The sequence below is a fragment of the Schistocerca nitens genome, chromosome 8 (assembly GCF_023898315.1).
Source record: "Schistocerca nitens isolate TAMUIC-IGC-003100 chromosome 8, iqSchNite1.1, whole genome shotgun sequence".
NCBI lineage: Eukaryota > Metazoa > Arthropoda > Insecta > Orthoptera > Acrididae > Schistocerca > Schistocerca nitens.
The window spans coordinates 347,513,518-347,530,913 of record NC_064621.1 but is presented as its reverse complement, the minus strand read 5'-3'; the positions used below and the strand labels follow the sequence as shown (position 1 = coordinate 347,530,913).

At 40.5% G+C, this 17,396-nt stretch overlaps 1 protein-coding gene across 1 annotated transcript in view; it reads left to right on the top strand.

Annotated features, from left to right (window-relative positions):
• The window catches only part of LOC126199558 (brachyurin-like), a 68,992-nt gene that overhangs the window by 32,816 nt on the left and 18,780 nt on the right, over positions 1 to 17,396 (top strand). Inside the window, exon 3 of the mRNA XM_049936480.1 lies at positions 1,810 to 1,960. Within this exon, the coding sequence (XP_049792437.1) occupies positions 1,810 to 1,960 (151 nt within the window). The remainder of the gene's footprint in view (positions 1 to 1,809; positions 1,961 to 17,396) is intronic.

The following is a 17,396-nucleotide window of genomic DNA, read 5'->3' as shown; positions in this document are numbered from 1 at the left end:
TCTCCCTTCCTGCCCCACTGTTCGTCAACAACCTGCCTCCGACTTCCTCCAAAAAATGGTTCAAAAGGCTCTGAGCATAATGGGACTTAACTTCTGAGGTCATCAATCCCCTAGAACTTAGAACTACTTAAACCTAACTAACCTAAGAACATCACACACATCCATGCCCGAGGCAGGATTCGAACCTGCAACCGCAGTGGTCGCGCGGTTCCAGACGGTAGCGCCTAGAACTGCTCGGCCACCCTGGCCGGCACTTCCTCCAACCAAAGAACCAACTACAAGACGATCGAAGCGCCAGCCGGTGGCTTGATAGGGAAAAGGATCGTGCCAATAAGCATCGATATAACAACTCGGAAAACGAGCCGACACGGCTCTGGTATATGTTCGTCCCTTGGCTTGGTGCAGACGGTTTTCTTTTTATTTTGTCTGTTTATTTGTTTCACAAAATGTGGTTGTTCGTAGGAAACGCGATTAAAAATTGACTAGAATAATTTTGCAGTTACTGCTGGAAATTCTCTCTCTCTCTCTCTCTCTCTATCTATCTATCTATCTATCTATCTATCTCTATATTTGACAAGGATTCCCCTTCTTCCTCCATGTCGCAGTGAGTATTGAGTATTCACAGTGCATCGAATAGTATTCTCTATAGAAGCAGGGGAACAGAGAAAATCTCTGCATCATGTCTGCTGGACGAAAACCATTTCGCCGGACGACCTAGTTTCCACCCTGTATGCAGTGGAAAGCGAACTCGGTTTACATTCATTAAACTCCTCCCTTAGCATTTAATGTAGTTGCTTACAATGAATAAGTTAAACAACAATGTACATATCCGTTCTTTTATAGAAAAGTAAAATAGGTTCAAGAAGTGCCATTCGAATCCACACACACGAAAGTTTACTGCAATTTGAAAGCGGACGTTCTATAGCTTGCCTTCCGGTACATTTAGCAATATCTTCTCTCCCCAAATAAATGTGAAACGGATCGAGCTCACCAATTCTTTGATTTCCCGGAAATTATTAGCTTGTGGTCATGATGTTTACAAATAAAATATTCTTATTTTCGAGTTCTCCAACGATTCTATTTTGTCCGAAATAGATCCTGTGTCAGGATCGTTGAACTTACATTTTATCGTAAGCGGAAGAGTAGCGACCTAAACACGTTCACAGGACTAAGATGCTGAATACGATATTGCAGTGTCTGTGTTATTCTGAATTACAATGAAAAGTTGATTTGGGCACGCATGCATGTGCAAAGTAACGGGCACTGCGGCAACTATAGCCGTTATGAAGTACATTAAATGCATTCACAATTGCGAATGTGGACAACAATCAGCTGTAGAATGGAATGACGACAACGGTCGATGACATATAAAGTTTGGGTCCGGCCACGAGGCGTGTACGGATAGCCAAATGGGCCGGTACAGTAGCTCAGCCTGTTCGGTCAGAGGGTTAGGTGCCCTCCGTAATAAAAAACCGAGTTAATGGGCAACAATGAACATGAACAAGCGTCATGGGACGTCTGCCCCGAACAAACAGAACGAACAATAACGAACAAAATGAGATAAAAAATGCTAAGGCGACCGCTCGTGATAAGTGGGAAATCCAGGTTCGAGTCCTGGTTCGGCACAAATATTCACTGTCGTCATTCCAGGATACAGATGATGGTTGCCCATCTGTCGAAATCGCTGTGTCACAGAATCCGGCCTCTCCTTGTAAGTCAAATGTTAGCTTTAGTGCGTACCAAGGATGAAGTGTACACCGATAGATGCGCGTGTGGTACTTGATTTGATTGTGATTTTTTTCCGAACAGGTGAACGCATCACCAACGGCGAAGTAGCAACTCTCGGCCAGTTCCCGTACCAGGTTGGTCTCATCATCACCGTGGCGCAAGGACAGGCTTTCTGCGGTGGCTCCCTCATCAGTGACACCTGGGTCCTCACTGCGGGTCACTGCGCCGAACCGTGAGTGTAGCATCACTGTACAACCAATCACCTCTGGCCACAGTCTTTCTCGTCTGACTGGCCCACTAGCATTTTTGTACGAAATTCGTCATGTATACACATACCGACAGTTGGTATGCGAATTCATTTTATATTACAAACAGTTTCGGCATTTCAGACCATCTTATGTTACATGAACATTAACACACACGAAACAGACTTAATTCACCAACATTAGGTAACAGACGTTAGTTGTGCTTAAAAATACACACATGAAAAAAAGTTTTGCATCAACTCGGTTCCGAGAGTTCCGTAACTTGCACGGAAAATTGGAATATAGATCAACAAAAACATCATTTCTGACCTTTTTATTGCTCATGAAAACGACACATTGCATATCGTACCACCGTACAGCGAGACCATCAGAGGTGGTGGTCCAGGTTGCTGGACACACCGGTACCTCTAATATCCAGTAGCACGTTCCCTTGCACTGATGCATGCCTGTATTCGTCGTGGCATACTATCCACAAGTTCATCAAGGCACTGTTGGTCCAGATGGTCCCACTCCTCAACGGCGATCGGCGGAGGTCCCTCATAGTGGTTGGTGGGTCACGTCGCCCATAAACAGCCCTTTCCAATCTATATCACGCATGTTCGATAGGGTTCATGTCTGGAGAACATGCTAGCCACTCTAATCGAAAGATGTCGTTTTCCTGAAGGAAGTCATTCACCCCACATGTGCACGACGGGGGCGCGAATTGTCGTCCATGAAGACGAATGCCTCGCCAATATGTTGCCGATATGGTTCCACTATCGGTCGGAGGATGGCAGTCACGAATCGTACTGCCGTTACGGCGCCTTCCATTACCATCGGCGGCGGACGTCGGCCCCACATAATGCCACCCCAAAACACCAGTGAACCTCCATCTTGCTGCACTCGCTGAACAGTGTGTCTAAGGCGTTCAGCCTCACCGCGTTGCCTCCAAACACGTCTCCGAGTGTCTGATTGAAGGCATTTGCGACACCAACCGGTGAAGAGAACGTGATGCCAATCCTGTGCGGTCCATTCGACATGTTGTTGGGCCTATCTGTACCATCCTGCATGGTGTCGTGGTTGTAAAGATGGACCTCGTCATGGACGTCGGGAGTGAAGTTGCGCATCATGCAGCCTATTGCGCACAGTTTGAGTAGTAACACGATGTCATGTGGCTGCACGAAAAGCATTATTCAACATGGTGGCGTTGCTGTCAGGATTCCTCCGAGCCATAATCCGTAGTTAGAGGTCATCCACTACAGCAGTAGCCTTTAGGCGGCCAGAGCGAGGCATGTCATCGACAGTTCCTGTCTCTTTGTATCTCCTCCATGTCCGAACAACATCGCTTTGGTTCACTCCGTAACGCCTGGACACTTCCCTTGTTGAGAGCCCATCCTGGCCCTTCCTGGCACAAAGTAACAATGCGAACGCGATCTAACCGCGGCATTGACCGTCTAGTCATAGTTGAACTACAGACAACACGAGTTGTGTTCCTCCTTCCTGGTGGAATAACTGGAACTAATCGGCTGTCGGACTCCCTCCGTTTAATAGACGCTGCTCATGCATGGTTGTTTACATCTTTGGGAGGGTTTAGTGACATCTCTGAACAGTCAAATGGACTGTGTCTGTGATAAAATATCCACAGTCAACGTCTATCTTCAGGAGTTCTGGGAACAGGGGTGATGCAAAACGTTTTTTGATGTATGTAGATTGCAACATTGTGCATACACTCACATTACGATTTCCAATGTCCACAGTATTTGTATAGAATTCAGCAGTTCTTGTTTTATCATCTTGAAAGTCATCAATAAAGAGAACGCAAAGTCATCGATTAGGAGAACGCCTTCTGCTTTCCATAGAACACTGGCCACATTGCAAATAGCGCTGTTCGGTCTAAGGATTTATGATGTAACACTGCACGTCTTTAGGCGAACTATTCGGCCGTCTATAGTTCGTACTGTGGAGAAGTGATGCTTTCTTGGCTGGGTGCGAGTCGGCAGCGCGAGGATTCAATGCGGCCGCTCCTCGTGAGCTGAGGCAATCAGCACATGGCCGGATGAGGGTAATCCCAGAGCAGGGGGATTTGGACGGCGGTTGCTCGCATTGCTTGAGTGCAGAAGTAGTACCAACAATGTCAGCATTACAGGCAGTCTAAAATACGGCTAAGTAATAATTTATTAATTGATCACAGTTCTATAGCAGAGAAAATCTGAATATATCTATGCTCTCACAAAACTGAGTCGCATCCAATGAAAGAATCATATTTTCAATATCTTAAAACCTACTAAAGTTAATAATTTATAGCGACTGAATACTTTCACAACGAACCTAAAAGTTATAACTTCTAAATGCTTAATGCGATTCCAACAACATCTCAGATGATAGCATTGCGTTATCGTTATCATCCCTGAAATCTACACAGCTGTATCTACTTTATTTATTGATTCATTATGTCTTTTATAACTTTTTCTTTATCAAATGTTTATCAGAACATTGTATTCTCCACAATAACGCAGCTACTGAATGCAGAATGTCGTGCCTCAAACATTGTCTCACTTGTGTAGTTACCTAATGTATATTTTATTGATTTTCGCCAATAACTTTATGTAAATGTTGATTATGTGCGATATCAAACATCATTGTATTTTTAAAGTGGTCAGTCGTATGAACAAGCTGACACCGGCAATGAATAGAGCGCCACTTCTATCAAGCGGAATTAAGTTATTGTTCAATAAATATTTAATAACGTTTTACTATCATTCAACATAAGCTCAAATGACGAGATTTCTGTCTTTCTTTTTTATCAAACTATTATTTTTATTTATTGTAAATAGTCTGACTGGAACCGAACGTTAGTAACATTCCGTTCAATAAAGATTGCAATAATATGTTAGTTTAACGTGGAATGCGGTCAGGTCAAGGCGAGTATGCACAACTTAAGAATGCTGCATATTTTGGTGGGGATGGACTTCAGCCAGTGAGAATAAGGAGTGATGGAATGCTACTGGAGCACAGAGCTGAGCAGGATGCTGGAGACGGACACTTAGTTCCGAGAGCTGGAAGAAGGTAGACCTGCCTCAGATAAGTGATATTCATTCTTTTGGGTAGTAAACGGACACTCGAGTACTTTAACTTTCGATGGGAATTAAAGTTTCTCGAGTTCTAAATGTGTTCCAGTTCTGAACTTTGACTTTTTGCGCTTGCATTACGGAATTAAGACTGGACAGAAAACGAGTGCCAGTCTTCATCTCGCTTGTGTAGATATGTGGATCACCATACTGAACCCTGAATTATTTTGAGCTGGTGAATATTTAGTGTCTTGCGATCACGGAATGGGACTTAGTTTTCGCCCTCTCTGATGTCTAGTTAGTTTTTGGGGATTTGCTACCATTACTGCAGCACACTTAACGTAATTTTACTGGTTTTGAATATTATTTTATTTCTGTCCATATTGTCATATTATTATTTGTAGGACTACCTTACCATATTTATCTGATTATCTGATTGATTAAACTAACAATTATTCAACGCAGTCATCTTGTGTTGTCTACATAAATTTCAAACGTTAGAATAAAACCCTTTTATTAATTATTTATTGATATTTAATATTGCATAGACTATTCAACTCCAGGGCGACGGGTACAACTAATTATTTGCAGCGAGTTTAGCTGCTGTGCATGAAAGCAGAAATGTACGGCTTGACCTTACGACTTCATCGAGCCAGTCTTTGTAAACAGAGCCGTGCATAGCCCAATTAATGGTCTATTCTGTTTAACCAATTTAGCCAGGTTAAAGCAATTGTAGAACACTAGTATCGTCGCAGTGACAGCTAATAATATATTGTAATCAGAACTCTGTCTTTGCAGTTATAGATAATAATGTTCTTTGTAAAGTACCAAAGTAATCATGTAAATATTTAGCTACTAGTAGGAGGTAAACAGCAGTTATTTAATACAGCTGAAGAGGCGAAATTATGTAGATATAGGATATCAAACGAAATTTGTTAACGGCTTAAAGATTTATTGGAATGCAGGATGCAACATGCTATGTTGGATGGAAAACCATCGACAGACGTAACTTCAGGCATGTCTCAGGGAAGTGTATTGGGACCCACGCAGTCCATGTTCTCCTCTTTCTGTATATAAATTGAAGTCGCCTCCTCGTGTGAGTCTGTATGTGAAAGTTAATCTCAGCAACGGCTGTTTTGAGCAACGGCGGTTTTGAGTGATAGATACACTGATTGATGAGGAATGTTTCTGTATATAATCTATAAACATTTCGTACAAATTGTCCGAATTATGATGAACTAAAGTTAAGTTGTGGAAACAAGGCCATTGCCACCTAGTGATCGGCAGCCATAACCTAAAAGAGGAACAGTGACTTGAGAGAGCGGAAAGTGTGACCCAATTCACATAGGGTCTGGTGGTCTAGCAGTCCGCCGGTATGGTGGCACAGCGTGTTCTATAAAAAAAAATAAAATAAAATAAAAAAAAACTGTGTGAAGTTTTCGACCATGAACATGAAGAGGTGTCATGCGACGTCCACCCAGACCAGTTGCATCTGGCTTGAATTTGAACAGTTGTAGGCTCGAATCGCAGCTGGATCACGTGTTTTCACTCTTCCTTTTAGCGTAGCATTCACCTCTCAATGATGTGGAGATTCACCAAAAACGAAAAGTGACTCCGATTTACCGTTACAATGCAGCTTTCCTTTTCCCAGGTGGATAACTGGTTGAGACATACAAGCCGCGTAAGGGACACCCAGTTGACTGCACTCGTTTCAGAACGGCTGTGTAGCGAAAAACAAAATGCAAATCGAAAACCTGTGGTTTTCAGTTCTATATGCATAAACTAAGAAACAGCATGGGATTCACCTTGACTTCGTTTATATAAGAAAACTTTGCTGCAGCGCACCAGATAACTCAACTTCCAGCTTTCTAAATTAAAATTAAACTCCTCCGGAACAGGCTATGAAGGCCCACAAGCGTCACTGAATGCGGATGTGGAGGGGCATGTGTTCATCACACCGCTCTCCCGATCGTATGTCAGTTTCCGAGACCGGAGCCGCTACTTCTCAATCAAGTAGCTCCTCAGTTTGCCTCACAAGGGCTGAGTGCACGCCGCTTGCCAACAGCGCTCGGCAGACCGGATGGTCACCCATCCAAGGGCTAGCCCAGACCGACAGCGCTTAAGTTCAGTGATCTGACGGGAACCAGTGTTACCACTGCGGCAAGGCCGTTGGCAACTTCCAGTTTTCTGCTTCCCTTAAATCAAACATACCGGATGATCAAAAAGTCAGTATAAATTTGAAAACTTAATAAACCACGGGATAATGTAGATAGAGAGGTAAAAATTGACACACATGCTTGGAATGACATGGGTTTTATTAGAACCAAAACAAAAAAAAACAAAGTATTGCTAGACGCGTGAAAGATCTCTTGCGCGCGTCGTTTGGTGATGATCGTGTGCTCAGCCGCTACTTTCGTCATGTTTGGCCTCCCAGGTCCCCAGACCTCAGTCCGTGCGATTATTGGCTTTGGGGTTACCTGAAGTCACAAGTGTATCGTAATCAACCGACATCTCTAGGGATGCCGAAAGACAACATCCGACGCCAATGCCTCATCATAACTCCGGATATGCTTTACAGTGCTGTTCACAACATTATTCCTCGACTACAGCTATTGTTTAGGAATGATGGTGGACATATTGAGCATTTCCTGTAAAGAACATCATCTTTGCTTTGTCTTACTTTATTATGCTAATTATACTATTCTGATCAGATGAAGCGCCGTCTGTCAGACATTTTTTTAACGTTTGTAATTTTTTGGCTCTAACAAAACCCCATGTCATTCCAAGCATGTGTGTCAATTTGTACCTCTCTATCTACATTATTCCGTGATTTATTCAGTTTTCAATTTTATACTGACTTTTTGATCACCGGGTAAGTGCGATCACGATCCTCTGCGTGGTGAGTCGAAAGATATTATTACGATGGATGCACTAGTCCATGTCGTAGACGCATGATTGACGAAATATGGAAGTTCGGGTCTCGCTGCGAGTCGTGCATGGATAGCCGAATAGTAAGGCGACCGCTCGCGATACGAGGGAAATCTGAGTTCGAGTCCCGGTCCTGCACAAATTTTCATTCCCGTCATTCCAGTCTACAACTGATGGTTGTCATTATTCGCAATTGCGAATACATTTAATTTAAAGATACTATCTGAACACTTTCAGATTATACAGAAGAGGTAAACGAATCTCACTGGCGAGAAAGACGAGTGGGAGGAAATGAACATAGAGAAGAGAAAGTAAGGGGAGGAGGTGATGGACGGGAAGAGTGGGAAGGAAAAGGAATTGGACAAAGAAAGGAGGCAGGAGGAGAAAGACAGGGACAGGGGGGAGAAGGAGAGTAGGACGTATATCTAATTGTTGTATGTATTAGAAGGGTGTGCTTTCTCTTTTCTTTATTCCCCATTTAATCACACTGGGCCACACCAACATGTGACCGGGTATAGCTAATATTATTTATTAATGATATGGTAAACAACATCAATAGAAGTTGCAGTTTTTTTGAGGGGCTGTAGTTATCTATACTGAAGTACTCTAAAAAATTGCGCAAATATTTAGTCTGATTTTGATTATATTTGGCATTGGTGTAAAGACCGGCAGCTAACTTCAACTGTTCAAAAGCATAAAGTTGTGAACTTCATAACCTGCGGATCAGTAGTATGCTATGGCTACAACATACATGGATCACAACTGGAGTCAATGGTAGGATAACGGAACAATACAGTTACTCTACAAAGGACACTGTCATTAAAACATCAGTCTCAGAATATTCCTCAAACTTGCTGAATCCACGCTAAACAGGACTAACACCAATATTGGACTTAAACAATGAAGGGCACAAGTTTTTGAAAACAGGGCTGCCGTGCAGCCAAGAGTATAGCGCAAGTTTTGGTGCTCTCGTAAAGATAACTCATTTTGGATTATAATAACATTTATTTTAGTACTGATTACGTGGTAAATAGGTGTATTAGTGTGCTTTTTAAGCGCAACATTAAAGGCTCATTTTTCTTTATGTAATACAGCAGAAAACGTGAAAAGATAGTACAGTCTGGTTATAGTCGTACTTCCTGTTTACGTTTTGCCGCAGCAAATCTATAGAATTTCGTTTAATTGTTCCTTGCTCTCTCCAGCAATTTAATTGTAGCGTACCTCTTCATTATTTTACTCACATTTCCAAAAAATAGCGTAAAGTTTGAGTTGTTGTTTCAGAAACTTCGCACTGTTGTTTTTGATTACATACAGTTGCTTATATGCCAAACTTGTTGAATCATATTTTCGTGTTTATCTGTAATTTAACTGACTTATTATTAATAAACTATAACGTTCATCATGAGTGAAAAGTGCTTGATTTGCCGTGGAACTTTTAGGTCGGGGCTTTGGTGTAACCGGTGCTGTAGTTTTTTCCATGTGGGTGACTGTAGTGGCGTGGGAATGGGGGAAGTAAATGAGACTCATCAGTGGTTTTGTAGGATATGTAATAGAGATAGGAAGATACTAGAACAGGAGGGGAAAATTGCCGCCCCTCAGCCTGAATTGGATAAGGCCGGGGGAGATCTTGACAGGTTAAGGAGGGAGAAGGGTAAAGAGAGGTGGGAAGTAGCAACATGCAACAGGAGGAACAGGCCTAGAACTTTGTCTGACATCTTTGTGGTGAATACGGAAAATAGATTTGACGTGTTGCTTTAGTTAGAAGCTGGTGAGCCTCAAGTAGTTGCAGGTGTAGACAGGGATGGCAAACTTTCAGCAGCAAATTTAAAGTAAGAATGTAGGGAAATCAGTAAAGTGAAAGAAAGTGTTGTTGTTAGGTAGTTCCCATGGAACAGGTGTTGGCCAACTTTTACAGGATGAACTAGGATCAGAATACCAGGTCACCAATTTGTTTAAACCTAGTGCTGGTCTGGAGCAGATGACAGAGGATTTAGGATCACTTTGCAAAGATTTCACTAAGGAAGACACTGTGGTTATAGTGGGTGGGCCAGGTAATAGTACTGACAGAGATCCTGATTACAGTATAGAGTGTCACCTGGCAAAGATTGCATCAGCATCGAAGCATGCTAGTGTTGAGTTTGTATCTGTTCTTTGGCGCCATGACCGATCTCATTTGAACTCCTCTGTCAGAGGAGTTAATTTGGTATTGGAATGGCTGCTTAAGTCGGGTGCAGGGTCACACATTGGTGTGGTTCCTGTTGATTCTTTCAATAAGTGGGATTGTACTAGGCATGGCCTTCACCTCAACAAAAAGGGAAGGGTAAACTGACTGGGAAAATATCAGGAAAGTTAAAGTGGTGAGGCACTGTCATGAATGATAAAATACCAGTGGTTATAGGGTTCAGGAAAGACCCTTTTTTTAGGGTAGGGAGGACAGAAAGAAACTAAGTTTCAAGAGAGTTTAGGATTGAGACAAACCTTCAGTTTGAGAAGGAAACCAAAAAACATAATTCTAGTTTATTACATCAGCATAAACAGCTGTTGGTTAAGAATTTTCAACAATCAGCAGAAATTTCAACTCCACCCAATTTTAACTCAGGCAATGTGAAATGTCAGCTATCTTTATTGCATCAAAATATTCGAGGACTGAGCTATAAAATTAATGAATTAATTACCTGAATAGATGAATTAGAGTCCTCAAACGCAGCTGACATAATCTGCCTTTCTGAACATCATGTGACCATTAATATAGCACTTTTAAGTGTTACAGGATTTAGGTTAGCATCTCACTTTTGTGAAGCAGAAATGGAGAAAGGAAGAGTTGCCACATTCACCAGGAACTGTCATAAATTTAAGATCATAGACATTCATAAATGTTGCCTAGAACAGCATATGGAAGCATGTGCAACAGAAGTAGAACATCATAAAAGAAAACCTTCATAATATTAAGTGTATATCAAGCACCTGCAAGTAACTTTAATTTGTTCATAAACCATCGTGAAGCTGTATTGTCCCATTTAACAACCAAAAACAAAGAAATAGTGGTTGCTGGTGACTTCAATGTAGATTTCCTTAAAGACTCTCCCAATAAGAACTTATTTGAGTTAGTAACGCTATGATTCAACTTAATCACCACTGTCAAGTTACCAACTAGGGTAGCCAATTGCTCACAAACAGCCATTGATAATATCTTTATAGAAAAGTCCAATGAACAAAATTATATTACACAAAAGCAGTAGTCAATGGCCTCTCAGACCGTGACATGCAGTTCCTTCTATTAAATCTTAATACTGAACAGGATATAAAATCTGTTAAATCTAAACTCAAGAGGTTAATCAATAAGCCAAATATTGATTATTTTAGGACACTCCTTAGAGACATTCACGTGTGTGATGCCTACAGTGATCATGTGAATGAAAAAATAACACTTTTACTAATAAAGTGCTTACCTTATCTGAACTGTTTTCCCCAAAAACTAACCAAGGTTAGAGCAAAGTCTACAAAGAAACCATGGATTACTCAAAGAATAGAGTTATCACGTAAAACAAAAAGAAAACTTTATCTGTCAATCCGATACAGTTCTGATGTTGATGCTCTAGCACATTACAAGCAATCCTGCAAAATATTAAACACTATAATGCGGACATCAAAGCAAATATATTACAAGAAAAAGATAGTCATATCAGATAACAATATAAAAACAGTATGGAATATACTGAAGGAGGAGACCGGTAGAACCAGACATGAAGAGGGTCAAATAGCATTAAGGGTAAATGATACATTGGTGACAGACATGTATAGAGTTGCAGAACTTTTTATCAAACATTTGGTAATGGTTGCTGAAAAGATAGGGTTGTCACGTTCTGTAGATGCTGCCATGGGATACCTCAGATCAGACATTTCAAGTAACTTCCATAATATGAATTTGACCCCACTACCCCAGCAGAAGTAATGTCCATCATAATATCTTTAAAATCAAAAACATCTAATGGGTATGATGAAATATCAACAAAGTTAATTAAAGAATACGATTCTGAGTTAACTAGCGTATTAAACTATCTTTGTAACCATTCGTTTATCAGTGGAATATTTCCTGAATGGTTGAAATACGCTGAAGTTAAGCCACTGCTTAAGAAGGGAAGTAAAGAAATAGTCTCAAGTTTCCATCCAATTTCATTTTTGCCAGCATTCCCAAAAATTTTAGAAAAGGTAATGTACAATGGGCTTTATAACCATCTTATCACAAATAACATACTGTCAAAGCCGAAGTACAGATTCCTAAAGGGTTCTGATATTGAGAAGGCTATCTACACTTACGATGAAAATGTACTTAATTCATTAGACAAAAAATTTCAGGCAACTGGTATAATTTGTGATCTGTCAAAGATATTTGACTATGTAAATCACAATATCCTTTTAAGTAAATTATAATATTGTGATGTAACAGGTAATGCTGCTAAATGGTTCATATCTTATATCTCTGGCAGGAAACAAAGGGTGTTATTAGAAAAGAAACATGTATTAAGCTATCAGGCATCATCCATCTGGGAACTAATTACATGTGGTGTCCCACAAGGTTCCATCTTAGGGCCCTTACTTTTTCTTGTGTATATCAATGACCTTTCATCAGTAACATTACTAAATGACAAGTTTGCTTTGTTTGCCAATGATACAAACATTGCAATAAATAGCAAATCAAGCGCAGTCTTAGAAAGATCGGCTAAGAAAACATTTCTGGACATTAATCACTGTTCCTAGCCAATTCTCTGTCGCTAAACTTTGAAAAAACACACTACATGCAGTTCAGAACTTCTAAGTGCTGTCCCACCAGTATATGCCTAACATATGATGACAAGAAGATAAGAAGTGGACAGTGTTAAATTCTTGCTGAAGTGTCAACAACAAATCTTTATTTGCAATGCGAATTCTGTCAGACATAAGGGACATAAAAATGAAAAAGCTGGCATATTATGCTTACTTTCACTCCATAATGTCATATGGAATTATTTTTTGGGGTAATTCATCAAACCAAGCTAAAGTTTTTCAGACACAAAAACGTTCAATAAGAGTTATATGTGGTGTGACCTCAAGAACATCTTGCAGAGATCTGTTTAGGGAACTAGGGATACTAACTACTCCTTTCCAATATATTTATTCTGTAATTAAATTTGTCATTAAAAATATATCATTTTTTCAAACCAACAGCTCAGTTCATGGAATCAATACTAGAAATAAGAGTAATCTTCACAAGGATTTAAAGTAACTTACTCTTGTCAAAAATGTGTGCATTATTCAAGAACATACATTTACAATAACTTGCCAGCAGCCATAAAAACTTAACATCCAATGAAATTCAGATTAAGAGAATCCTAAAGGATTTATTGGTGGCCAACTCCTTCTACTCCATTGACGAATTTCTCAGTAGAATCAACTGATTTATATATATATATATATATATATATATATATATTACAATCTAACTTCTGCACCATTTTGAGAAAACATCACCCCTGCCACAGGGCCGCCCTTGCGACACGTCGACAGAGGTGTAAGGGCTGACGATAAACTACGCCATCTATCTGTCTGGGGAAGGTGATTGAGATGCAGGCCGATTATATTGAGGGCATGTAGTAATGTGAAAGTTTGTCATTAAAGGCTGATGCGAGTGTTAACATTGTTGCCTACTTTTTATCCAACCCAGGTATTCATTATATTGTGTTTCATATCGCTTGCTAAACGTCCACTTTCGGGAAACAATCACTGCACTTTTTTCTGGCTCTGTTTCTCATTCTCTTTTTTGCTGTCGATGGTTCTCATCCTCAGCAGCGTTAAAACTTCCCTCCCTGCTCATCCCATAATCCTGTGAAAATCTTACTGCAGACTCGCTCGCCACTAATTTCTCTCTAACTTATCATTTCCTTTCGACCGTCAGTACACCACGTTAGCATTTATGTGTACCGTCCTAGCACATGTAAACCGTCCTTAATTTCAACAATAACAAGACGTTTGACCATACTGTTAATGTTAATCTTAGAAGCCAAATTATTATTCAGATCTGTTGGAGGTTAGAAAAGTACGATCAGCAATGCGATTTTACCGGTATGCTTTCATTTCGTATCAACACAGAGCTGAAGGCAGCCGTCCTAGAAGAAATACCTAAATTTTATTTTCGTTTATTATCGATATTAAGTGAAGTGGAAATTAAAGACCTTTATTTCCTACGGTAAGGGATAGGCAAATATACAGATAGGAAATCGGCAGCAGATATTTTACAAGAGGACAATTTCCCACATTTACCTAGAGATGAAACACTAAACAAAGGTTAAGTATTTCAGGGATGACAACGCCTTTTAGTTCAAAAATGTTCAAATGTGTGCGAAATCTTATGGGACTTAAATGCTAAGATCATCAGTCCCTAAGCTTACACACTACTTAATCTAAATTATCCTAAGGACAAACACACACACCCATGCCCGAGGGAGGACTCGAACCTCCGCCGGGACCAGCAGCACAGTCCATGACTGCAGCGCCTTTTAGTGGTGTAACATGAGTCACACTAACCAGATAAAATGGTGCACACTGATCAGTCCCAATTGCACTTTGGCTAACTAGTTGCTTCTTGATCTTCAGTATCTCATATTATTATTGACGGTATTTCGAAATTTAAAATTCCGTCATAGTACACTCATTAAGAGGTATAATCTTAGGTTAAAGGTTTAACACGTTGAGAAAAGTATTAAAGTTAGAAAGCCTGTATACATCTTATCCAGACTATGTTCCTCCAGTATTTGAGAATGAGAGCACTTAGTGACTTCCAACAAACTTTACACTCTATTTCAAACCATTTAGAAACTATTTCTCACTGACATCTCCCACAAAAAGATGAAAGGAAAAAGCTTGATAGCTTACTACATTTTCGCTGCTCATGCAGAAAAACTGCCACATTAGACATAGCGTTTTAATTTATTACTTCTTTACTGCTAACTCAATTCGCAACACTTTTGAGCATACACCACTTAATGAACATCCAAAGATCGGTTCGTTAAACAATCTCGAATGGGAATTTTCCGAATTATAAGAGCACCACTAAACTCTGTGTCTTTAAAAAATCGAACTTCCATGTATAAAATAGCTTCAAATGCCTGATTACAAATGCATTAATGTGTTAAATATTAGACGTTGGGCATGTAAGCGGGAAAAAGTTTGGAAACGGTTTGAAATTACATTTCTTGGAAGTCGCTAAGTGCTCTCATTATGAAACACTGGATGAACAAAGTATGGGTACTTTGCACTCCATTTTAAGCAAAATTTAATTTTTCATGCATCTCAATGTTTATGACGTTATATCCTCAATAATTTTGAACGTACATTTAGTGGTGTGTGTGAATACTGCTTGCATAGTCTGTTGCAGATAGAGCGGGTAGTAAAGAAGTAAAAAATTAAAACATCGCTCCAGATGCTGAAGATTTACACTAACAAAAACGAAAATGTAGAAAGCGATAAAGTCCTTTACTTTCGTCATTTCGTGGGGGAGTCAGCGAGAAAAAGTTTCATAAAGGACGGATATTATCTTCAAAGTTTTTTTGGAAGACACGAAGTGCTCCCATTCTCAAACACTATGTGAATATGTTTTAGGTAGATTACGCGTAGTGAGCTAAACTGCCTCGAGATATATACACAGTTCCTAACTGTAGTACCTGACTTATTGTATTAGACTTTTAACGTAAGATTATAGATCTTGATGAATAGACTATGACAGTACTTTAAATTTTTAAATTCGATCAATTATTGCTGTATATGAAGTACTGAAAATGAATTTTCCACTGCTCCTGTAAGCTGTTAGATAGTTGTAACTGAAGCACGAGCCATGAACAGGTTAGTCAGTTGGTAACGTAGTGTGGTGTACCAACATATGCAAAACTCTAATTTGGGTGCGACGAACTGACATTGTGGTGAGTGGTATATACGCATCTCTGTATCTTACCCAACCAAATATTTTGCTGTAAAGACTCTTTGTGAAGGAATTGGACAGATAGGACGTGTGAGAGGAGGAGAGAGATTTTACTGTTTGAGACGCCATTACGGTATATAAATAGCTTTTTGCACAAAAATAAAATCCAATAACTAACATCAAGAATTCAAGGTGTGTATATCTCCATACCGAATTAGTTAATCATCAAGGTACAGATACACTATGTGATCAAAAGTTTCTGGACACCTGGCTGAAAATAACTGAAAGTTCGTGACGCCCTCCATCGGTAATGCTGGAATTCAATATGGTGTTGGCCCACCCTTTGCCTTGATGACAGCTTCCATTCTCGCAGGCATACGTTTAATCACGTGCTGGAAGGCACGGAGTGCTGCACTGAGCAAAGGTATCGATGTCGGTCGGTGAAGCCTGGCACGAAGTCGGCGTTCCAAAACATTCTAAAGGTGTTCTGTAGGATTAAGGTCAGGACTCTGCGCAGGCCAGACCATTACAGGGATGTTAGAGTCGCGTAACCACTCCGCCACAGGCCATGCATTATGAACAGTTGCTCGATAGTGTTGAAAGATGCTATCGCCATCCCCGAATTGCACTTCAACTGTGGGAAGCAAGAAGGTGCTTAATACATCAATGTAGGCCTGTGCTGTGACAGTGCCGCGCAAAACAACAAGGGGTACAAGCCCCCTCCATGAAAACACGACCACACCATAAAATCGCCGCCTCAAAATTTTACTGTTGACACTACAACGCTAGCAGATAGTGTTTACCGGACATTCGCCATACCCACACCCTGTCAGCGGATCGCCACATTGTGTACGGTGATTCGTCACTCCCACAACGTTTTTCCACTGTTCAATCGTCCTATGTTTATGCTCCTTACACCAAGCGAGGCGTCGTATGGCATTTACCAGCGTAATGTGTGCCTCAACCATGAAATCCTAGTTTTCTCACCTCTCGCCAAACTGTCGCAGTACTTGCAGTGGCTCCTGATGTAGTTTGGAATTCCTGTGTGGTGGTCTGGATAGCTGTCTTGCCTTTTACAGATTACGACCCTTTTCAACTGTCGGCGGTCTCTATCAGTCAAGAGACGAGGTCAGCCTGTACGCTTTTGTGCTGTAAGTGTCCCTTCAAATTTCCACTTCACTGTCACATCGGAAACAGTGGACCTAAGGATTTTTAGGAGTGTGGAAATCTCGTGTACAGACATATGACACAAGTAACACCCAATCACCTGACCACGTTCGAAGTCCGAGAGTTCCGCGGAGTGTCCCATTCTGTTCTCTCACGATGTCTAAAGACTACTGATGTCGCTGATATGGAGAACCTAGCAGTTGGTGGCAGCAAAATGGACCTATTATGAAAAACGTCTGTTTTTGAGGGCGTCCAGATACTTTTGATCACATAGTATAGGTACTTCATACTTCTTTTTTTTTTTTTTCA